Source organism: Tetrahymena thermophila (genome assembly GCF_000189635.1).
Source record: "Tetrahymena thermophila SB210 genomic scaffold scf_8254466, whole genome shotgun sequence".
In the NCBI taxonomy this organism is placed as follows: Eukaryota; Ciliophora; class Oligohymenophorea; order Hymenostomatida; family Tetrahymenidae; genus Tetrahymena; species Tetrahymena thermophila.
In genome coordinates, this window is record NW_002476243.1 from 15625 (window position 1) to 40506 (window position 24882).

General features: G+C 20.2%; 7 protein-coding genes across 7 annotated transcripts in view; 6 read left to right on the forward strand and 1 right to left on the reverse strand. All coding sequences in view use genetic code 6, as the record gives it.

Annotated features, from left to right (window-relative positions):
• The window catches only part of TTHERM_00949690 (hypothetical protein), a gene marked incomplete at both ends in the record, with an annotated part of 5610 nt that extends 5493 nt beyond the window's left edge, over positions 1-117 (forward strand). Inside the window, one exon of the mRNA XM_001022809.3 lies at positions 1-117. This exon is cut by the window's left edge and continues 289 nt beyond it. Within this exon, the coding sequence (XP_001022809.3) occupies positions 1-117 (117 nt within the window).
• A 444-nt stretch (positions 118-561) lies between these two features.
• On the forward strand, positions 562-1541 carry TTHERM_000949700 (transmembrane protein, putative; the record flags this gene model as incomplete). The annotated part of the gene is made up of 3 exons (XM_012799476.1): positions 562-854; positions 1145-1231; positions 1460-1541. The coding sequence occupies 3 exons, from the start codon at positions 562-564 to the stop codon at positions 1539-1541; spliced, it is 462 nt and encodes a 153-aa protein (XP_012654930.1).
• Positions 1542-2911: 1370 nt separating this feature from the next.
• Positions 2912-9465, forward strand: TTHERM_000949711 (transmembrane protein, putative; the record flags this gene model as incomplete). The annotated part of the gene is made up of 17 exons (XM_012799477.1): positions 2912-3213; positions 3471-3560; positions 3809-3898; positions 4104-4193; positions 4392-4481; positions 4741-4830; positions 5089-5178; positions 5431-5520; positions 5784-5873; positions 6929-7018; positions 7277-7366; positions 7622-7711; positions 7973-8062; positions 8316-8405; positions 8656-8745; positions 9004-9093; positions 9345-9465. 17 exons carry the CDS (start codon positions 2912-2914, stop codon positions 9463-9465), a joined length of 1773 nt encoding a protein of 590 aa, XP_012654931.1.
• Positions 9466-13846: 4381 nt separating this feature from the next.
• TTHERM_00951690 (hypothetical protein) lies at positions 13847-14407 on the forward strand (the record flags this gene model as incomplete). The annotated part of the gene is made up of 2 exons (XM_001022811.1): positions 13847-14024; positions 14289-14407. The coding sequence occupies 2 exons, from the start codon at positions 13847-13849 to the stop codon at positions 14405-14407; spliced, it is 297 nt and encodes a 98-aa protein (XP_001022811.1).
• A 2057-nt stretch (positions 14408-16464) lies between these two features.
• TTHERM_00951700 (hypothetical protein) lies at positions 16465-16803 on the forward strand (the record flags this gene model as incomplete). Its single annotated transcript, XM_001022812.2, has 1 exon — positions 16465-16803. The coding sequence occupies one exon, from the start codon at positions 16465-16467 to the stop codon at positions 16801-16803; it is 339 nt and encodes a 112-aa protein (XP_001022812.2).
• A 170-nt stretch (positions 16804-16973) lies between these two features.
• TTHERM_000951701 (hypothetical protein) lies at positions 16974-18047 on the forward strand (the record flags this gene model as incomplete). The annotated part of the gene is made up of 1 exon (XM_012799478.1): positions 16974-18047. The coding sequence occupies exon 1, from the start codon at positions 16998-17000 to the stop codon at positions 18045-18047; it is 1050 nt and encodes a 349-aa protein (XP_012654932.1). The 5' UTR covers positions 16974-16997.
• Positions 18048-18284: 237 nt separating this feature from the next.
• TTHERM_00951710 (ABC transporter C family protein) lies at positions 18285-23560 on the reverse strand. The gene is made up of 6 exons (XM_001022813.3): positions 22613-23560; positions 22064-22481; positions 21678-22007; positions 20769-21544; positions 20116-20714; positions 18285-19824 (listed from the first exon to the last, which is right to left on the reverse strand). The coding sequence occupies exons 1-6, from the start codon at positions 23540-23542 to the stop codon at positions 18372-18374; spliced, it is 4506 nt and encodes a 1501-aa protein (XP_001022813.3). The 5' UTR covers positions 23543-23560; the 3' UTR covers positions 18285-18371.
• Positions 23561-24882: the final 1322 nt, after the last annotated feature.

Below are 24882 nucleotides of genomic sequence, written 5' to 3' on the forward strand. Positions count from 1 at the left end.
TAATTAACTAAATATATTTTCTTCAATATTTAAAAAGGTGGAATAAAATAATTGGTGATTAAGGTGCATCAGATTCTGGTCATGGTTTAGGAAACTGCACTAAATTGTTTGATTTGACACTTTAACTAAGGTAAAAACTGTTTATTTGTTTTGAATTGAGGTATTTTTGAATATAAAAATTAATTCAAAACAATAAACTAGATTTTTCAATTTATTTATTAACTTTTTATTTTATTTAATTTTCTTTTTTTTTTTTCTTTCTTTATCTATTTGATAATTTCACTCATATTTTAATTTTAATTTGATCTTTTATAAATTAATTTATTTGTTATAATTTTATATTTTTTATTCATTCTTTCGTTCTAAATAGTTAAATAAATATTTTTTCTTCTTCAATATTTAAAAAGGGGTAATTAAATTGGTGATTAAGGTCTATTTGGTTTATGTTCTGGTTTAGGAAAGAGCTCTAATCTCTTAAATTTGACACTTCAAATTCAGTAAAAGCTGTTTATTTTTTTATGATAATAATATTTTTTTAATAAAAAAAATAAATTTAAAACAATGTAACTAACTAACTCTTTCAATTTATTTATTAACTTTTTATTTAATTTAAATATCTTTTTTTTTCTTTTATTTATTTGTCAATTTATTTAACTCATTTTTTCAGTTTTAACTTTTGCTTTTATTTTTATTATATATTTTTCATTCAGTCTTTCCTATTAACTAGCTAATTACGAATATATTTTTCTTGTATATTAAAAAAGGGAGAATAAAATTAGTGATGATGGTGTATCAAATTTATGTAATAGTTTAGCAGAAATCACTAATCTTATAAGCTTGACACTTAATCTTAGGTAAAAACCGTTTATTTATTTTAGATTATGATATTTTTTAATATAAAAATGAATTTAAAACAATAAAACTAACTAACTAAAATACTAACTCTTTCAATTTATTTATTAACTTTTTATTTTATTTAGTTTTCTTTTTTTATTCTGTTTGTATATTTTTTTTTCAATTGCTGATTTAACTCATTTATAATTTTTAACTTTTATTTTTATTAATAATTAATTTCTTATTATTCATATTTTTCTTACTAACTAATAAATTAATTAACTATTTATTATATTCGATATTTAAAAAGTTCTAATAATACGAGTTTCATAGGTGCATAAAACTTACTTTTAGGTTTAAGAAAGACTAATATCTCAACTTTGAGACTTTATTAAGGGTAAAAACTCTTTATTTGTTTTGGATTGTAATATTTTTAAAATAAAAATGAATTTAAAGAAATATTAGTAACTTTTTACATATTTATTTATTAGCTTTTTATTTGATTTATTTTTCTTTTAAAATTTTATTCAACTAACATTTTTTATCGATTTAAAATATAATATTTTATTTACAATTTCATTCCATTTAATTTATATTTGTTATTTACACTAATTTATATTTAAAGAGTCAATGAAAAAGAAAAAGAAATATTGATAGAATTAGGCAAGAGGAGCAAATCAAAATTAGTTTTATTCCAATTGAATTGATCATAAAAAAGCTATTAAAAAAGTGCTAATAAATATAAAAATATTTGAATAATATATTATAATATTATATGTTTTTTTATACAATATTTTGTAATCTGATAAATAAACCTAAAAAGTAGATAGAAAGATATATAGCACACCAGGTATTAAATTCTTATTTAGGCATGTGGAGAATTAAGAATTTAATTTATGGATGGATTTACTATAAATATAGTAGATTAATTAATTAATAAATAAATAAATTAAATAATTTTATTTTATTTTTTATTATAAAATATTTTTTTGATTTATAATTTTTTAATATAATTAATTAAATTCCATAAATTGCTAATCAATATTTTTGAAAAAAAAAATAAATGATACAATAGATTAAAGAATATTAAAAATTAGAAGAAGTAATTATTTATTTTTTTATTAATATCCTTTATATTTATTTTTATTAATAAAAAAAGTTTTTAAACTCTTCACTTTAATCTCATTAGGTTCTACATATTGATCTCAAGTACATTTAATTAAGAAATATTATTAATATTTTTTATAAATTTAACTTTCAATTTATTTAAAAAAATAATTTTTATAATAAAAATTATCATCAATTACTCACTATTCATTAATTTTTACTTATTCAAAAAATTTAAATCTATTTCAACTTAATTTACATATCAATTTTTAATTATTATTATTCATTTTTATTATTTGATATTTTTTCTTCATTTTTGCTATTAACTTAATAAAAAAATTTTTATTAGTTTGGATGATTGTAATATTTTTAATGATAAAAATAATTTAAAACATTAAAGCTATTTTAATTTATTTGGTTTATTTTTCTTTTAATTGTGTTTGCTTTCTTTTTATAACTTTCTTTGTTAATTTAACTAATTATTTATTAATTTATCTTATTATTTCATATTTTTTCTTCATTTTTTCTTTATAATCAACTAATTAATTATATATTTTTTCTTCAATATTTAAAAAGTGATAATTAAATTGATGATGAAGATGCATCAGACTTAGGTTCTGCTTTAGCAAATTGCATTAATCTCTCAAATTTGACACTTAATCTTGAGTAAAAACAGTTTATTTGTTTTGGATTGTGATATTTTTAATTATAAAAACTAATTTAAAACAATAAAATCTTTTTTTCTTTTTCTTTTTATTGTGCTTGATAGCTTTTTTTCTTCTTTCTTTGTTAATTTAACTCATTTTTTTATTTCAACTTTTGCTTTTATAAATAACTAATTAATCTTATTATTTCATATTTTTTCTTCATTTTTTCCTTCTAATTAACTAATTAATTATATATATTTTTTTAATATTTAAAAAGTAGAGATAAAATTGGCGATGAATGAATGAAATACTCGCACATAGAAATGCACTCAGAATACATCTTAAATGAAATATTTAATAGTAGTTAATACATTTATTTATTTTTATATTTTATTTTATTTTTATTAAATTAAAAACTTGAAACAATTGATGCATTAGATGCAACACTTGATGCACTAGATGCATTAGATGCACTAGAAGCATTAGAAGCACTAGAAGCATATGAAACAAAACACATTATATCCTAAATTTTTGGAAAGTTTAAAATTGGCGATGAAGGTGCATCAGGCTTAGGTTCAGGTTTAGCAAATTGCATTAATCTCTTAAATTTGACACTTAATCTTCAGTAAAAACAGTTTATTTATTTTGCATTATGATATTTTTAATTATAAAAAACTAATTTAAAACAATAAAGCCTTTTTTTCTTTTTCTTTTTTATTATGCTTAATTGATTTTTTTCTTCTTTCTTTGTTACTTTAACTCATCATTTTATTTTCAAATTTTGCTATTATTATTAATTAATCTTATTATTTCATATTTTTTCTTCATTTTTTCCTTCTAATTAACTAATTAATTATGTTTTTTTCTTCAATGTTTAAAAAGTTAGAATGAAATTGGTACAGTGGGTGCATCAGATTTAGGTTCTGCTTTAGCAAAGTGCATTAAGCTCTCAAATTTAACACTTAATCTTGAGTAAAAACAGTTTATTTATTTTGGATTGTGATATTGTTAATTATAAAAATTAATTTAAAACAATAAAGCCTTTTTTTCTTTTTCTTTTTATTTTGCTTGCTTACTTATTTATTTTCTTCTTTTTTGTTAATTTAACTAATCTTTTTATTTTCAACTTTTGCTTCTATTTTTCATTAATCTTATTATTTGATATTTTTTCCTTCAAATTAACAATTTAATGATATATTTTTTCTTCAATATTTAAAAAGTTAGAATGAAATTGGTGCAGTGGGTGCATCAGATTTAGGTTCTGCTTTAACAAAGTGCATTAAGCTCTCAAATTTAACACTTAATCTTAAGTAAAAACAGTTTATTTGTTTTGGATTGTGATATTTTTAATTATAAAAATTAACTTATTTTCTTCTTTTTTGTTAATTTAACTTATCTTTTTATTTTCAAATTTTGCTTTTATTTTTCATTAATCTTATTATTTGATATTTTTTCTTCATTTTTTCCTAGGAATTAACAATTTAATGATATATTTTTTCTTCAATATTTAAAAAGTTAGAATGAAATTGGTGCAGTGGGTGCATCAGATTTAGGTTCTGCTTTAGCAAAGTGCATTAAGCTCTCAAATTTAACACTTAATCTTCAGTAAAAACAGTTTATTTGTTTTGGATTGTGATATTTTTAATTATAAAAATTGACTTATTTTCTTATTTTTTGTAAATTTAACTTATTTTTTTATTTTCAAATTTTGCTTCTATTTTTCATTAATCTTATTATTTGATATTTTTTCTTTCCTAGGAATTAACAATTTAATAATATATTTTTTCTTCAATATTTAAAAAGTTATAATAAAATTGGTACAATAGGTGCATCAGGCTTAGGTTCTGCTTTAGAAAATTGCATTAATCTCTCAAATTTGACACTTAACCTTTGGTAAAAACAGTTTATTTATTTTGGATTGTGATATTTTTAATAATAAAAAGTAATTTAAAACAATAAAGCTATTTTTTTTTCTTTTTATTGTGCTTTTTTGCTTTTTTTTCTACTTTTTTTGTTAATTTAACTCATTATTTTGATTTCAACTTTTGCTTTTATTAATAACTATTTAATCTTATTATTTCATATTTTTTCTTCATTTTTTCCCTTTTAATTAACTAATTAAATATATATTTTTTCTTCAATATTTAAAAAGTTAGAATTAAATTGGTGCAATGGGTGCATCAGACTTAGGTTCTGCATTAACAAAATGTATTAATCTCTCAAATTTGAAACTTAATCTTTAGTAAAACAGTTAATTCATTTTGGATTGTGATATTTTTAATTATAAAAACTAATTTAATAAACAATAAAGCTCTTTTTTCTTTTTATTGTATTTGCTTGCTTTTTTTCTTCTTTCTTTGTTAATTTAAGAATTCATCATTTTATTTTCAACTTTTTCTTTTATTATTAATTAATTAATCTTATCATTTCATATTTTTTCTTCATTTTTTCCAAATTATTAAATAATTAAATATTTAATTTTTCTTCAATAATTAAAAAGTAACAATTTAATTGGTTCAATGGGCGCATCAGATTTAGGTTATGCTTTAGCAAAGTGCATTAATCTCTCAAATTTGACACTTAATCTTTGGTAAAAAGAGTTTATTTATGTTGGATTGTGATATTTTAAATTATAAAAACTAATTAAAAACAATAAAGCTCTTTTTTTTCTTCTTTATTGTGCTTGCTGCTTTTTTTTCTTCTTTCTTTGTTAATTTAGCTCATCATTTTATTTTCAACTTTTGCTTTTATTTTTCATTAATCTTATTAATATTTATTTTTTTCTTCATTTTTTCCTTCTAATTAACTATTTAATTATATTTTTTCTTCAATATTTAAAAAGTTGTAATGAAATTGGCGATGAAGGTGCATTAGGCTTAAGTTCTGCTTTAGCAAAGTGTATTAATCTCTCATGTTTGGCACTTGATCTTAGGTAAAAACAGTTTATTTATTTTGGTTTGTGATACTTTTAATTATAAAAATTAATTTAAAACAATAAAGTTCTTTTTTCTTTTACTATTTATTGTGCTTGATATCTTTTTTTCTTTTTTTTTGTTAATTTAACTCATAACGTTATTTTAAACTTTTGCTTTCTTTTATTAATAATTAATTAATCTTATAAGGTTATATTTTTTCTTTATTTTTTCCTTCTAATTAACTAATTAATGATATATTTTTTCTTCAATATTTAAAAAGTAAAAATTAAATTGGCTATAAAGGTATATCAGGTTTAGGTTCTGGTTTAGTAAAGTGCAAAAATCTCTCATATTTGACACTTAATCTTTAGTAAAACAGTTTATTTATTTTGGATTGTGATATTTTTAATTATAAAAACTAATTTAAACAATAAAACTCTTTAAATTTATATGATAGCTTTAATATGATTTATTCTTTGATCTTATTAATACCACTAATTTATTTTATTTATTAATTTAAGAAAAAGTTTTTAATTTAAAATTTTATTTTATTTAATGTTTATTTAAAATTTACACAAATTTTTAATAAAAGTGTTACCATTATGACTTTCATGACAAAATAAGAAATATTAAAAGTAAATAGCAAATATCTTAAATCAAAAAGATTAGTGGTCTTTGATATATAATTCTGATTATAAACAATCAAGCGGTGAAAAAATATGAATAAATCTAAAATGTTTGAATAATTGAATATTATATGTTTTATTATATAATATTTTGAAAAAATTTGTTTAACTTAAAATATGGATAGATAAATAGATTTTATTAAAAAATACCATATTTTTTTAAATTAATAAATACGGTAATACCGCGTTGCGATTCGCATGCAAGTTATTGAAAATTTTGTAGTTTTTAAAAAATTTTTAGAAAAAGTTTTTAAACTCTTCACTTTAATCTCATTAGGTTCTACATATTGATCTCAAGTACATTATATTTTTTATAAATTTAACTTTCAATTTATATAAAAAAATAATTTTTATAATAAAAACTATCATCAATCACTCACCATTCATTAATTTTTATTTATTCAAAAAATTTAAAGCTATTTCAACTTAATTTACATATCAATTTTTAATTATTTATTATTCATTTTTATTATTTGATATTTTTTCTTCATTTTTGCTATTAACTTAATAAAAAAAATTTTATTATTTTGGATTGTAATATTTTTAATAATAAAATTAATATAAAACATTAAAGCTATTTTAATTTATTTTATTTATTTTTTTTTTAATTGTGTTTGTTTTCTTTTTTTAAATTTCTTTGTTAGTTTAACTAATTATTTATTAATTTATCTTATTATTTCATATTTTTTCTTTATTATCAACTAATTAATTATATATTTTTTCTTCAATATTTAAAAAGTGATAATTTAATTGATGATAAATATGCATCAGACTTAGGTTCTGCTTTAGCAAATTGCATTAATCTCTCAAATTTGACACTTGATCTTTAGTAAAAACAGTTTATTTGTTTTGAATTGTGATATTTTTAATTATAAAAGCTAATTTAAAACAATAAAGCCTTTTTTCTTTTTCTTTTTATTGTGCTTGATAGCTTTTTTTCTTCTTTCTTTGTTAATTTAACTCATTCTTTTAATTTCAACTTTTGCTTTTATTAATAACTAATTAATCTTATTATTTCATATTTTTTCTTCATTTTTTCCTTCTAATTAACTAATTAATTATATATATATTTTTAATATTTAAAAAGAAGAGATAAAATTGGCGATGAAGGCGCATCAGGCTTAGGTTTTGGTTTAGCAAATTGCATGAATCTCTTAAATTTGACACTTAATCTTCAGTAAAAACAGTTTATTTATTTTGATTTGTGATATTTTTAATTATAAAAACTAATTTAAAATAAGAAAGCCTTTTTTTCTTTTTCTTTTTATTATTCTTGATTGCTTTTTTTCTTCTTTCTTTGTTACTTTAACTCATCATTTTATTTTCAAATTTTGCTATTATTATTAATTAATCTTATTATTTCATATTTTTTCTTCATTTTTTCCTTCTAATTAACTAATTAATTATGTTTTTTTCTTCAATATTTAAAAAGTTAGAATAAAATTGGTGCAGTGGGTGCATCGAATTTGGGTTCTGCTTTAACAAAGTGCATTAAGCTCTCAAATTTAACACTTAATCTTCAGTAAAAACAGTTTATTTATTTTGGATTGTGATATTTTTAATTATAAAAATTAATTTAAAACAATAAAGCCTTTTTTTCTTTTTCTTTTGCTTGCTTACTTACTTACTTACTTATTTTCTTCTTTTTTTTTAATTTAACTAATCTTTTTATTTTCAACTTTTGCTTCTAATTTTCATTAATCTTATTATTTTATATTTTTTCTTCATTTTTTCCTTCGAATTAACAATTTAATGATATATTTTTTCTTCAATATTTAAAAAGTTAGAATAAAATTGATTCAGTGGGTGCATCAGATTTAGGTTCTGCTTTAGCAAAGTGCATTAAGCTCTCAAATTTAAAACTTAATCTTAAGTAAAAACAGTTTATTTATTTTGGATTGCGATATTTTTAATTATAAAAATTAATTTAAAACAATAAAGCCTTTTTTTCTTTTTCTTTTGCTTGCTTACTTACTTATTTTCTTCTTTTTTGTTAATTTAACTTATCTTTTTATTTTCAAATTTTGCTTCTATTTTTCATTAATCTTATTATTTGATATATTTTCTTCATTATTTATTTCTAATTAACTATTTAATGATTTATTTTTTCTTCGATATTTAAAAAGTTAGAATTAAATTGGTGATGAAGGAGCATCAGGCTTAGGTTCTGCTTTAGCAAATTGCATTAATCTCTCAAATTTGACACTTGACCTTCGGTAAAAACAGTTTATTTATTTTGGATTGTGATATTTTTAATTATAAAAACTAATTTAAAACAATAAAGCTATTTTTTTTCTTTTTATTGTGGTTTTTTGCTTATTTTTCTACTTTTTTTGTTAATTTAACTCATTATTTTAATTTCAACATTTGCTTTTATTAATAATAAATCTTCCTATTTCATATTTTTTCTTTTTTTCCTTCTAATTAACTAATTAAATATATATTTTTTCTTCAATATTTAAAAAGTTAGAATTAAATTGGTGCAATGGGTGCATCAGAATTAGGTTCTGCTTTACAAAAGTGCATTAATCTCTCAAATTTGACACTTTATCTTAGGTAAAAACAGTTTATTTATGTTGGATTGTGATATTTTTAATTATAAAAACTAATTTAAAACAATAAAGCTCTTTTTTCTTTTCTTTTTATTTTGTTTGCTTGCTTTTTTTCTTCTTTCTTTGTTAATTTAAGAATTCATCATTTTATTTTCAACTTTTGCTTTTATTAACAATTAATCTTATCATTTCATATTTTTTCTTCATTTTTTCCAAATTATTAACTAATTAAATATATAATTTTTCTTCAATATTTAAAAAGTTACAATTTAATTGGTTCAACGAGCGCATCAGATTTAGGTTCTGCTTTAGCAAAGTGCATTAATCTCTCAAATTTGACACTTAATCTTCGGTAAAAACAGTTTATTTATGTTGGATTGTGATATTTTAAATTATAAAAACTAATTAAAAACATTAAAGCTCATTTTTTTTTCTTTTTATTGTAATTGCATTTTTTTCTTCTTTCTTTGTTAATTTATCTCATCATTTTATTTTTAACTTTTGCTCTTATTTTTCATTAATCTTATTAATATTTATTTTTTGTTCATTTTTTCCTTCTAATTAACTATTTAATGATATATTTTTTCTTCAATATATAAAAAGTTGTAGTGAAATTGGCGATGAAGGTGCATTAGGCTTAAGTTCTGCTTTAGCAAAGTGTATTAATCTCTCATGTTTGTCACTTGATCTTAGGTAAAAACAGTTTATTTATTTTGGTTTGTGATACTTTTAATTATAAAAATTAATTTAAAACAATAAAGTTCTTTTTCTTTTACTATTTATTGTGCTTGATATCTTTTTTTCTTTTTTTTTAGTTAATTTAACTCATAACGTTATTTTAAACTTTTACTTTCTTTTATTAATAATTAATTAATCTTATAAGGTTATATTTTTTCTTTATTTTTTCCTTCTAATTAACTAATTAATGATATATTTTTTCTTCAATATTTAAAAAGTAAAAATAAAATTGGCTATAAAGGTATATCAGGTTTAGGTTCTGTTTTGGTAAAGTGCAAAAATCTCTCAAATTTGACACTTAATCTTTTGTAAAAACAGTTTATTTATTTTGGATTGTGATATTTTTAATTATAAAAACTAATTTAAACAATAAAACTCTTTAAATTTATATGATAGCTTTAATATGATTTATTATTTGATCTTATTAATACCACTAATTTATTTTATTTATTAATTTAAGAAAAAGTTTTTAATTTAAAATTTTATTTTATTTAATGTTTATTTAAAATTTACACAAATTAATTTTTAATAAAAGTGCTACCATTATGACTTTCATGAAAAAATAAGATATATTAAAAGTAAAAAGCAAATATCTTAAATCAAAAAGATTAGTGGTCTTTTATATAAAATTCTGATTATAAACAAACAAGCGGTGAAAAAAGATGAATAAATCTTAAATGTTTGAAAAATTGAATATTATATGTTTTATTATATATTATTTTAAAAAAAATTGTTTAACCTAAAATATAGATAGATAAATAGATTTTATTATTGTTTTTATTTATAAATACCATATTTTTATAAGTTAATAAATATGTTAATCCCTCAATAAGCTTCGCGTTGCGATTCGCGTTCAAGTTATTGAAAATTTTGTAATAATTAAAAATAAAGTTTAATCAGGAGATTATTTTTTTTTTTACTGATATACATACATACAGTACATATACTTACTAGTAATTTAAAATAAATTTAACACTCATTCAATATCTTACATATTTTTAATTAAAAACATATAAAATATTGCTAAAAGAAGCTCTTAATTTTATGATCATTTTAGAAATTTCATTACCAATCTCTTCACTTTTGAAATTAACTACAAAAATTTAATTTGCAACTATTTGTCAGTATTTTTTCTATTTTATTTGATTTCAAAGCAATTAATTAACATAAATTGGTAAAAGTAATTTTTACCTAAAAACTATTTCTAAAATTGATAGTTTAGCACACTTAGATAGAGATAAACCTAGGTCTATTATGTCCATATTTTCAAATATAATTTTACTTTTAAATTATTTTGCATTAGTTTGTATTGATTGAAATAATAAAAATAAATTTGCAATAAAAAGCTAAGTAAAAATAAAAAGCATTTCTTAATAAAAAAATAAATTAATTTCAAGTTAAATTAATATATGATATATTTAATAATGTATAAAATAAATTACTTAATTGATAGTTTCAAATAAAAAAGGCTTTCACATTTCATTAAAGAAGAACCTAAATTTTAAAACCCGACTCTATCGATTTCATTATTGCTTTTAATATTTTATTAATTTATTTGATTTAAATCAGTAAGAAAAAAATTAATGCATACTAATTAATTAATGAAGAAGTTATATTAAATTATTGTTTATAATTCATTAAATAACTAAGTTAAATAAAAAATTGTTTAAATAATTATTTTTACTTGAGTTTTATTTTCAAGTATGAGAGATTAGTGTATTTCGCTATAGCAAAAACTAATTTTTATGCTATCTAACAACCAATATAATTCTATCTTTTGAGGTATATTATACAAATTTATTAGTTTTTGTTCAATTATTCAAATAATAATTAAATTGTAAGTTTAAATTACAAACTAATTAAATGTAAGTAAGTAAATAAATAAATATTTTAATTTGCTATTTAATTTTCGATTACATTCAAAATAAATTAAATTAAAAATAAAACAATTTTTACGAAAGGTCAATTGCAAATTTTGAGAGATTAGGAAATTTTTCAAACTAAAATTCACTCTCTGCATCAATTTAATCATTTCTAATAATATATTTAACATAATTTATTTATTTAATGATTGACTAAAATAATTCAGAATATATTTTATATTTATAAACATAAAGATAAAATTAAAAAAGGATAGTTATTTCTGTGAGTAATAATTTATAAGGAATTATAGTGTTTTACTTTAATTTTACATTTAAATCTGTAAGACTACTACACTTTTCTAATTCAGAAACTAATTTAAAAAGTCCTAATTCACCTATCTTATTATTCCTTATAAATAAATTTATTAATTTTTGTATATAGAAATAAAATAATTTGATATTTAACTTTTATTTCAAAATTAATCAAAAAGTATTAAAAATAATAGGTAATTTTGCAAACAACAAAACAAAGAAGTTTACTATTAAAATAAATTTTTATTTTATGTGTGTTTATAATAATTTATTAAAAATCAAACTAATAATTATTTTTACGAAAGATCAAGTTTCAATGTTGTGAGACTAGAGAAATGTGTAAGTAAAGAAACAAGCTCAAATGCACAATTGGCATCAATTTAATTTTCTCTATTAAATATTTATGTTAAAATTTAAGAAAGTTGATCAAAGAAAATTAATAATTAATCAATTAAATAAATAAATAATATATTAAAATAATTGATTGGATATAAAAAATTAATAAATGTTTATTAAATTTCTGAGTAAATATCTAATAGCTCAAAAACAGGTTTTACTATAAATCGAGAGTAAAATCTATGAGATTATGCCACTTTTATAGAACCAAACATAACTTAGAGGCAATTTCTACACCAATTTAATTTTAACTTTTAATTTATTTAGTAAAAACGTATTTGCTTAAGAAAAATCATATTTTTTTTATTAGTTTTAGACAAATAAAACCAAAATAAATAAATTAAAAATAAAAATTATATATACTTGAGGCGGAGGGTAAATTTTGTGAGATTAGTGTACTTTTGTAAAATAGATTTTAATTCTTCTACTTCCAATTCTCTTATGATACTTAGACTTTTAAATTTATACCAATTAATTAAATGTTAAAACAAACAAATTATGTTAATCTGAATAGAAAATTATTCAAAAAGTAGTTGAAATTCAGAAAAATAAACTAGTCAATCAATAAAATAAACAAATAAAATCTAAAATAAATTATTATATCTAAACAAGATAATTTTTTGTTCAATTTCTGAATAAATATCTAAAAATTCAAACAAAAAAAACAGTTCTTACTCCAGTGATAGATTCAAATTTGCAAAGTCATTACGCTTATATACATATAAGGATAAATAAGAGGCATTTTTTCACATTTTTCATCTTACCTATTAATATATTGGCAAAATCATTTTCTTATGTAAGAATAATCTTTTTTTATTAGTTTTTAAAGTAAAATAAAATAAACTAGTTTTACTCAAAAGTAATTTCATTATTTGAGAAATAAGTGCTGCTTGCTAGAGTAAAAATTAAATCAGAGACACCCTACAAACTACTTTAATTAGTTCTAATTTTTTTTTTAATTTACCATGAATTAATAAAAAATTAATAACAAAATAAGAGATTGAATCTTTATTTAATAAAGATTATTAAATTTATTTAATATCTAAATGTTTAAATAATGAATATCAAAGTATATTAAATATTTTTACTAAAAGAATATATCTAAGTTTTTAATAGAAGTACATTTTACTAAAGCCAAACCTAATTCAGATGTACTTTTCGTATTAATTTCATTTTCTCTTCTAAATTTAAAAATAAATAGTTAAATAAAAATTTAAAAATAAACATTAAATAAAAATTTAAAAATTATGGTTGATAAAAATCTGAATTGTATGTCTGTATTAAAAATTAATAAATAAACTCTAAAATAAGTTATCCAATTTAAAGAACAAAATTTTATATGCTTAATTTCTCAATAGATATCTTAGAAAAATAAAAAAAAATTTTACGATAAAAAGAGTGTCAAATATGTGAGACTATTACACTTTTATAGAGCCAAACATAAATTAGTGGCACCTTCTATGCAAATGTTATTTTTACTTTAAAGTTTATTCATTATAAATTTGTTTTTTTAATAAGAATAATAATACTTTTTATTTGTTTTTAAATAAAATAAAATATAAAATAACTAATTAATTTTACTATAGATTAAGTTAAATATTTGTGAGAGAAGTGTTCTTTGCTAAAGCCAAACCTAGTTTCTATGCACCTTATGAACAAATTTAATTATTCCTAAATTTATTTTAAATTTATCAATTAAAATAAATTGAATATATAAGTCAAAAAATTTTAAAAAGAATCTAAATTATAAGAATAAAATTTTATATTTTATCAATTTACTATTTTTTTAATTTTTAAATGATTAAATAACCATTAAAAAGTAAATCAAAATCTTTTTACTGGAGATTAAGTTCCAAAGTTGAAAGAGAAGCACACTTTGCCAAAGCCAAACCCAGTTTAGATGCACTCGTTGAGCCTAATGAATTATTCCTTTTGATATATTTGGTAAATATTAGCTTTGTTAACTCAATAAAAAGTAATAAAAGAATAAAAATATTTTTTAATAATTATTTTTATTTATGTTATTAATCAGCCAAAAAGTAAATAAAAAAACTAAAATTAGATAGAAGAAACCTTAAAAATTCAGAAAAATTTATTTCATTTTTTTTACATAAAAATTATCTTATTTAAGTCACATTTAAATTTTTGGAAATTCTTAAGTTTATATGAATTTCTTAGAGAAATTAAGGTATTGCAGTAAAGAAATAAATGTAAATTTATACTCAAATCTTAGATTTAGATCCTCGAGTTTAGTTAGTTTTTTCAAAGCAGAACATATTTCCTATATTCCATAATCACCAATTTACGAGTTACTTGTAATTGATTTAAAATTATTATGATAAAAAAAATACTTATTGAGTAATAAATAAATTCAAGCACATATATGTATTAGAATAAAACATAATTAAGAAAAGTAAGTTAATATTTGTTAATTTGCTATCTTTTTAAGTTAATATAAAGTTAAATTTTTTATTTTTACTTTATTGTGAGATACAAAGTTTAGAGATTAGTCCATTTTTTTAAATGTTTAGCTAAATTTGATGCATCTTATTTGTCATAGTCTTTCCATATTGCATGTGATCTTATAAATTTTAACCTAATATATATTAATGATAACATAAAATAGATTAAAAAAAAGTATAGTAAAAAAGTATGTATATAAAATCATATGTAATCATTCTATTACAAAAATCAAACTAATTGATAAAAATTTAATCATTTATTTTTACTTTTTAAATAAAACTAAAGTAAGTTAAGAATCAGTTGTCAGATTAGCATCTAGAAACTTTTTTTTTAATAAAACTGAGCTCATATGATAGATGATAATATAATTAAATACCCTTGATAGATGTGAAAAGTATGTTCTATTTTAAATCATTTTATTTTATTTTTTTCTCTTCCAGCTATTTTATTAATCTATGTATTGAAAATTAATTAATTATAAATATTACCTTACCGTAAATTTTATAAATCTGTACCTTAATTAGTTAATACTTCAAAAATGTAAAATAAATTTTAAAAAAAGTATTAAAAAGTAAAATTTGATTTCTCCCTGAATCATTGTATCTAAGTAATTATGATAAATAAAAAATGATAGAAATATGATTGATGGATAGATAATATTTAAGATTAAAAATTTTTAATTTTTTATTTTTAATACATAATTTATTTGCTTACAAAAATAAAAATGATATTTATAATATATATAAAAACAATAATACAATTTATTTATTGCAAAAAAATTAAAAAATATGCAGAAATATTTGTGTTAAAATAAATATGTCTAGTTAATTTCAATTAAAAATTAGGAATTAAAAAATAAAATTGATTGCGTCTAGAAAATATTAATTTCTAATAGACGCTTATTTTATTTGAAACAAATCAAAGTGTCAATTATATTTTTTCAAATTAATGTTTCAACCAATTTTATCATCCTCTTAATTAATTAAGTGATTTTCAATAGAATTCTTTGATCTAAATGCTATACAAATTTGAGCGAAACTTTATAAAAATTAATTAAAAAACAAATTAAAAGCAAATAAAAATGAAAAGTAATATATTAAAACAAGTAATTGAATAAAAAATTGCTTGTAGAGCTGAAATAATTTTAACTTTTGATGCTTTTGAAAAACGCAAACCTTAGTTTGAAATTATCGACTAAAGAATTTAAGTAAGATAATTAAAATAAAGCCAGAAGGTTTTGTAATTTAAAATATTTGATAAGTAATCCTAAAACCGAAAGGTCATTGAAGTATTTTCAATAGACCAATTTTAGGATAAAATTTTTAATGTCATAGAGTACTCTTAAAAAAGCAAGAACTTAGTGAGATCTGATCTAACTTGGAAAGTTTTTGATAGTTACTATCTGGATGAAGACATGTTATTCTATGCAGTAGAATATGAAGACTTTGATTTTTCTTGTTATGAAATAGAGCATAATTTTAATGATCTACCTTCAAATTTATCTAAATTTAAAAAGCCTTCTGAGTTAGAGAAATATTTATAAGAAATCTATTTATATTCTTAACAATCGCTCAATCCAAATATGAAGAAAAAAGTACCTTAAAATCTTTGCTTGCAAGCTTATTATGTTTTTTAGAAGTAAAGTAATAACTAAACTGCTGTAAAGTTATGTACGGTTGATCCTTTTTTATTTTAAGAAGAAAGATGCTTCTGCTAATATAATTTATAAGCTCCAACAGCTTTAAAAATAAATACTCATTAAGTTTTCGATCTACTTAAATGCAAAATAGACAATTAGGATTAATAAACTATATTTTAGTAAATATAAAATTTATCTCCTAAATTCTTTGAATAAAATCGTAAAATTATTGAACACATTATTAATACTGAAAGTGATTTAGAATAATTTTAACTGACTTCATTTAACGTAGAAGAAGACTGCTTTACTTTAAATGGTAAATCAGCTAATTGTTTAACAACTTTTAAAATTAAAAAATATAATTCTGATGAATTAGCTTAGCAAAAACTTGAAGATTTTTAAAAAGTATCTCAGAAACTAAATTAACTCATTAACTGGGGGCTATAATTTACATATATTTTATAGAAATAGGCTATATAAGCTTATTTACCTCCACAGTAAATGCTACATCCTCCACCTCCACCGTATATGCTACCTCCATCATCTATATATCAATTACCATTATTACTATCGTATCTAAAATAAATTTCAAAATTTTCAGATTTTTTCGATGATTTTTAGAGTTGCCCTTTAAAGTAAGAAATTTTAATGATGAAGTACTTTGAGTTAGCTTAACATTTAATTAAATCTTACGATGAGCTATTGAAACTTAAGATAACCCCATATGATATTCAAGTTTCCAAAGATTTCAAATTGATAATAAGTGATAATTTATTTGAATTTTGTAATAAAACAAAAAATAATCAACATAAAAGCTATTATTGCAATTATTACAAGTAAATAATCATGAATCTTCTATAATTGTTATAAAAATTATTCATTAAAGATTATGAATGTTTAGCTTATAGTAATGTTTTTATAATAAAATATACTGAAAATGAGCCTTTTTAAATACTAAATTAAAGTATTACAGACTATTTCTATTCTTATTAAATTGATAATGAGAAAGAAAGAAAATAATTATTTGATCAACTTGAATCTCGTTTGAAACATCTAGAAATTGTAATTAATATGAATTAATAAGTAGAAGCGAATCTATTTGGTATTTCACCATTTAATTTTAACAATTTATCTTTTATAGTTGAAAATAAAGGAAATAAAAGTTTAAAAATTATTTCCAAACTGCTTTTAGATAATTCCAACTTTGATATTATACAATTATATTCTGGTTTCTTATTTATAGAAAATTTTTAAAAACTAAAAAAATAAATCAACGAATAAATTCAAGACGACTATTTAATAGAGAGTTTACAATCCTTTAATGACATATTATGCCTAAAATGTTTTGAAGACTTTAGTGCATAATAGAAAATAAGAATAAATAGTATAGTTTTAGAGCTTAGATAAATAAAAATTATTGGATTTAACTAAAACAGACTATTTTGTGAATGTGTTTTGCAAACTATAAAAAGTAGTCTCTCTTATTTATATTTACTTTCAAATTACGTTGAAATTTAAAGTATTTTAGGTGATGATAAAGATGAAAAATTTGTTTGTAACTGTAATATGCTTAATTAAGTTACAAAGCATGTCACATAAAATTAAAAAAATCTTAAGATTTTTAAATTCCAAGTTTACATGTGTAAAAATGTAGAATAGCAACTGTAAGAATCTGAAGATTATTTTGGATTAAGTGATAAACTAAATCTATTTTTACTAGAAATATCATACGTAAGTAAAAAAAACACAAATTTTAGAAAATTAATTTATGGATAATTAAAAAGAAATGCTAGAAATGTGAGTACTTTAAATTTATAGGATGATCTTAAAATTGATATTTTTAAATTGAATTTGTTTAAGAAATTAAAAAGAATAGTATGTATTAATATTATATGAAAAATACATAAATATTATTTTATATATATCCATAATAATACAGCTAAATACATTTTTATCATTCATTTTGTAATCATTCAAAATTAAAAATCTTTTTTAAATTAAATAAAAATCAGTGTTATTTCATCTTGCTGTTTACTTACTTTTAATAAATACATACTACATTTAAAATCAACTGAGCATTCTCACTCATTCAATCCTTGCAAAAAGTTGCAAAATTTTCAAATTATTTTACATTTTGAGATTGAAAATTATGAATAAAATTTTGTTACTAAAAAATATAATAAAGTAAATTACAGTAAATAAAATAATTTATGCAATATTTCAATTATTTTTAATTAATTTATTGAAAAAACCACCTTATATTTATCTCAACTCTTAAACATGGCCACATTCTACTATCCTTCCTTTTTCTAGAACTACTACTCTATCAAATAACTCAATGTTTTCTAATCTATGAGTGATTACTAATAATGTTTTTTTCTCTGCATACTTAAATATCTATTTATGTAGCTCTAAATCTGTTTCAGGATCCATATTAGAAGTTGCTTCATCCAAACAAATAATTTCAGTATCTCTCATTATAACTCTCAAAAAATTTATAACTTATTTTTCTCCATTAGATAAATTTTAGCCTCCATCTTCAATTTCAAAATCTAAATTCTCATCTTCAATTAATAAATCTTATTATTTTTCATCTTATTGAGATATTAAATGCTCATTTTCATTATTAAATTTATCTTTATTATCTTTTAATTAGCTTTCTTAGTTATAACGATTTTTCGTTATTCTTAGATTTGTCTCATTTACCTTTTTCTAGATTTCTTCTCTTGCTATTTTACGCTCAGGGTCAATATTGTCAATCAAAGAAGCATTATAAACAAAACCAAACTGAGGAATTATCGACATTTAAGTTCTGATTTATCTCAGAGATTAGCTTTGTATATCCTTTCCATTCAAATAAATTCTTCCTTATTTAATTGGATACATTCTAAATATTGCATTTAAAATAGAGGTTTTACCAGACCCAGTTCTACCACAGAATGCTATTTTTTCACCTTTTTTAATTTTAAGACAAATATTTTCAAGAGCATACTTTATTTAATTTTATTCTTTAGATTAATTAGCTTTTTCATCAATTTCATCGTATGTTAAATAAACATTTTCAAATGAAATGGCTATATTTTCCTAATTTAACTTGCTCAAATTAGGTAAATCAACATCTGATTCAAGATTTATTTGATTAGAATCTAGATCCTCTTATTAGTTGTTAAAATATTACTAAATGCGCTCAATAGATACTATGTTCATTTCAAAGTAATTCAAGAAACGTACAACCTCTGAAAATCTGGATGAAAAAATCATAGAATAAGTAATACACATAGCAATGGTAGTATACTCAAAGTCAAAATTGCCAAATATTAGCACAATAGTTGTAACAGAAACGCAAATAAAAATTAAATTGCTAATAAAAATCAACCTTAAAGAAAGCCAAATTTAAACTGCTTGGGTGATTAAGTCAGTGTTAACAAAGTCACTTAATTTACTCAGATATTCACTTACTATGTGTTTTTATTTCTTAAAGCTCCTTATTATAACCAACCCCTTGGATGATTCGTCTAAAATAGTGAGGACTCTACCAGAATTTACTGAATTTAATCTTTTAACTTCTCTACTTAAAAGTCTGAAGTCTTTCTAAACAAAAGAAATCAAAATAAATTAAATCAGAATGAACATCGCTAACCAAGGAAATTCAGCTAAAATGGCTAAGGTATATCTATTAATTTTTTAATTGAAAAATAAAATTATTAATAAAATATTAAAGCATTTTATAAATTTCTTAATTATTAATTTTTTGAATAATAATCTTCTTTTTACAATATTTTTATTCTAATAAAAATTTGGGAAAAATAGTAAATTAGAAAATATTTATATTAATAAATAAAAAAGCTTTTTTTAAATAAAAAATTCATTTTATTTTTAAAATTTTGTTAACAAAAATAAATTTGGATTAATTTATCGAATTAAATATTTAATAAAGAAACGAAAATTGTTTAAATAAAATTACAAGAAGGCTGGAGCTGCTTAACCAAGAAGTAAATCTAAACTCCAAGGTAAATAATTATCAACAGTCTAAACATCATCAGAAAGTCTGTTAACAATACCTCCAATAGGGTTTTTATCAAAGAAGCTCATGCGACTAAATATGATGCTTTAGTTAAGCTATTTGAAAATTGTAGTACTACTAATCAAATAAGTTTTATATATTAGTATTCCTCTAACTATACTTATTACTGTTTGTAAAACAATAAGGAATATGAAACTAAGAGTAAAAGTCTAAAAGATCTCATTAAACTAAACAAAAAACCATTATTATGAGGGAGATATATAGTCTTTTAGCCAATAATCTATCAGCATTTATGAAGCAGGAGCAAGCAAATTACAAATTAGTAATGAAACTAATAGAACTATGCCTATAGACATAAAGTAAACCTTAAAAGTAGATAATTTTATATTACCTTTTTCTCTTTCCTCTTCACCATCTTCTTCTTCTAGTTCTCCTTCCTCTTCTTTCTCGCTTTTATCAGAATTTTCTTCTTTCTACTCTTCTTGTATTTGCTAGTTATTTAAATTCTCTTCTGAATAAACATTTTCTGTTTCATTCAACTTTTAAATTAATTAAATTACTATTTAAAATAAAAGAGATGATAAAGAACTTACGTATTAATTTATGGTCTTTAATTCTTTTTAAATTTTCATTTTTTCTGGTATTTATTCGTCGTAAATATTTGCTTACAAAGTTTTCTTTGATTCAATAAAAGAATTATGCTGTTTTTGTTTTTAATTATGATTATGAGATTTTTCATCACTTTGTTCTTATGTGATTCCATTCTATATGAATTACTCGATCTCATTATAATCACTAATGAGCTAGCCTTCTCTTAGGTAGTAGATTTTGCTAATATTTTATCTTTGAGAGAAAATGCTAAAATGACTGGTAACAAGTATCACAGTTTTTTATAACTTTTTGATAAGCATGCCAAGAATAACAGATTGATATATATGATCTGCAACATGAGCATCTAGACTACTGAAAATATCATCAAATAAATAAATATCGCAATTTTAATAAATTGCTCTACAAATAGCTACTCTTTGCCTTTATCCTCCACTTAAATTACCTCCTCCAGATCCAACCAGCTTATCATCTTTCTTTGAAAATTAACTGAAATCTACTTATAAATCACATGATTCAATGCACTATTAATACCACGAAGCATCAAACTCTCTTCCAAACAAGATATTTTCTTTAATCGATTTATTTTAGAGCCAATGATTTTGAGAAACATATCCAACTTTCCCATTTACTAAAATTTTGTTTTCAAAATGACTAAATTAGTTTTGTTATTACATAGAGTTTTATTCGAATTGACTTTAGCCAAACTTTCCTTCTAATTCATTTAAGATCGCCTGCAATAAAGCAGATTTTCCTGAACCTAATTTATGAAAAAATAATCTTTAAATGCAAACTTTTAAAATATTTTGATTAAAGATCAAAATTAAATTATGTATAAAATAGAATTCATTTTAATAATAAAAAATTTAAAATATTTTAAATTAAAATTTTACCGATTTTGCCAATGATTATTGCTAAATCTCCTTTTTAGATAGTAAAATCTTAGATTTTTAATTAGAATGCATTTTTATTCTCATTACTATTTATTTCAGATTAAGACTATATTTCAATCAAATTAGTATTCTCGCTATTCATTTTAGCAATTTAATTCTGTTAAATTTCCTATTAATTACATTATTTCCTTTGTGGCCAAGAAAAATATGCATTTTTAATTTGTAAAGCTAGCGAATCCAATTAAGATTAATTTTATTCAAAATTTGCGTTGATTTAATAGGAATTTTTTCTTTTACTTCCAGCTGTGTTCAACTCTTCTAAATTGACAACTAAAATTAATAAATTTTATAAATAAATCTTCTATTTTAGATCAAAAATATGTTACCATTATCAAAATCAATTTCTTATTGGTTAAGGAAATTTATAATTCTTTTGTATTGCACATAAATTTCCGTCAATGATGAAACGTTCCAAGGTAGGAATATCAAAGGAAGGTAAATTACATTATAGAGAGCAATCAGTGTGAAAATGTTAGAGTCTACAAGTTGATTTCCATCATTTACAAAACTCACTAGTAATGTAAAAATCATAAAGTAGCTCAACATATTAAAAACAGTGTTTTAAAATATATCAAAAACCTTTACCAATTTTGTGAATTTAACTTCGTTACCACGAATTTTTTCAATCTTCTATTTGAATATGTTTTCCCAACCCAAGTATTTAATGTTTTTTATTCCTTCAATTATGTCTTTGCTTAATGAAACTCTAGAATCCTTTGCAGAATTAACCTTTATATCAAATATCTAATAATTTTTTATAAATAAATATATAAATATTTAAAAATAATAAAATTTCCTATTTGTAATTAAACAAGATTAAATGTTAGAAAAATAATATTTATATAATGTATCGTTTAATGAGTGATTATAATTACGAATAGGAAATGAACTGAAGCAACACAAAGCATGAGAAAAACGAGAAGCACATATAAACCATTAATTAAATGACTGCCAATTTTAAGATAGATCATAATCAGAACTATAATTACTGTGATAATATTTACAATTAATCCAATGATTTCTCTATAGGCTTCTTATACTCCCTCAATATCTGTAGTCATGACATTGTTAATATCAGGAATTTCATCTGAGTTTTCGCTTTTATTTTCATCTAAATCGATACTTGTTCCTTCGGAGGTGTTTTTAATTCTTAGAGATTTATTGAACACTATATATTGTAAAGTTGTTAATGACTTTGCCTTCCATTCTGCTTCATACCAGAAATAGCGAGTGTAACAAATATTTTTGGCTAAATAAAAGAGTGTAATTGCGATTAATAGTAGGAATAGATCTTTTTTATCTTCATAATTACCTGAGTATGTCTTTAATGTTTCGGTAATTAAATCTAAAAAGTAAGTGCAGCAGCATTCCAGTATACTTTGTAAAGTAAAGAAAAATAATCCAAGCAAAAATTACTTGCGAGTTATATAAAAATGAATGCGAAATAAATTTAATTTATTTGGATTGCTAAATTGTTAAGGATTTAATCTTTTGTATTGCTCAATTTTTTCTATAGTCTTTACCATTTGACAGGAATCAGACACAAAGCTTTTAATGTCATTATTCTATATTTATTTCCCTTGGTTTTATAGGTTCTTAACAAGGGTAAATAAACCATTAAGATTTGTAAAAAAAATGTTATTTCTTTTTTTTTAAGCATCCAAGATAAATGAATTTCCGTTAATAAGCTCTTTTTTTTACTAAAAATTTATTTGATTAGTAGAAGAATCAAAATTTTGTGCTAGCTAGATTTCTTTGTTTAAAGAAATTAACTTTTCAGGAACTTCTTTTTTTAAATCTAGCATATCTATCTATCTTATCTTCTCTATAAAGATTTTTAATTTTATTATTTTATTATTAATTTTTGTAAATGAGGATATAAATAGAATCTTGTTAGATAGATTTGGATGTTAATAAATAGCTCATTAAAAATAAATACTAAATTTTTATCTTTTAATATTTTTGTAAGTTTTAAAGTGTCGATGTAAAATAAGAATTTTTATTAAGAATTCAAAAGAAAAATATAAATTTACTTACTTACTAGTATATGAGGTTTTTTTTACAATATAAAATAGAAATAATATCAAAAGTTTCAAATATTTAATATGCTATTAGATCACCTCTTTGTCAAAGTTGAATATCTTGATTATTTAATCTTTAAAAATTAATATTTTTAATAAAATATTTTACCAAATAAAAATACAATTTTATAACATAAGATTTATATATTTAATTCCATAATACTTCATTCCCTTATCCCTCGTTTTTGGTATGCGTGCAAACAAACGAGAGAGAAATTTTTTAAAAATATTTAAAAACTCACTGATCCGTTCACACACCTATTATGAGGTATTAGGGTATCAAAAATGTGTAAACAAAAAATAATCAAATAGAAAAAAATATAAATTAATTATTGCTTTTTAGAAGTGTCTTGTTAAATTCTTCTAGAAGCTTAAAATATCCTTTAATAAATTAAGTAATTAATAATTTTTGATGGAATTATTACGAAATTAAATCTGATTAATTTTGAGAACTTGTTACTAAAATTAATACATTGCTTATCATATTCATTTTTTTGTAAAATTAAGTAAAATGTAAGTAGCAAATCAGCTAATTAAAAATTATTACATTTATTATTATATTTGCATTGTTTACTTATTAAAAACTAAACAAAAATAATAATCAAATAGGAAAAAGATATAATTTAAATTATTACTTTTTAAAAGTGTCTTATTGAAATCTTCTAGAGTTTTTACTTATTTTCTGATGGAATTAAACTTAATTTATTTTATTCATTTGGAGAACATGTTACTAAAATTAATATATTGAATATCCTATTCATTTTTTTATAAAATTAAATAATATTTCAATAGCAAACAAGATAAAATAGCAAATTAATTATTGATTGATTGATTATTTATTATTTTTACAATTTACTTACATTTTTTATGTTTTTCTTTTTTACACATAAATAATTTAGCTCAATGTAAAAATGTAAATATTTAAGAAGTGTCATTAATTAAATGGCCAATATTTAATTGAGTACGTAGAAAATATATTGCTAAAAGTAAAAGGTTATTTTTAATTACTTACTGTAATTCTTATTGATTTAAATTTATTTGGTTTAAAGTAGTGTTACTTAATT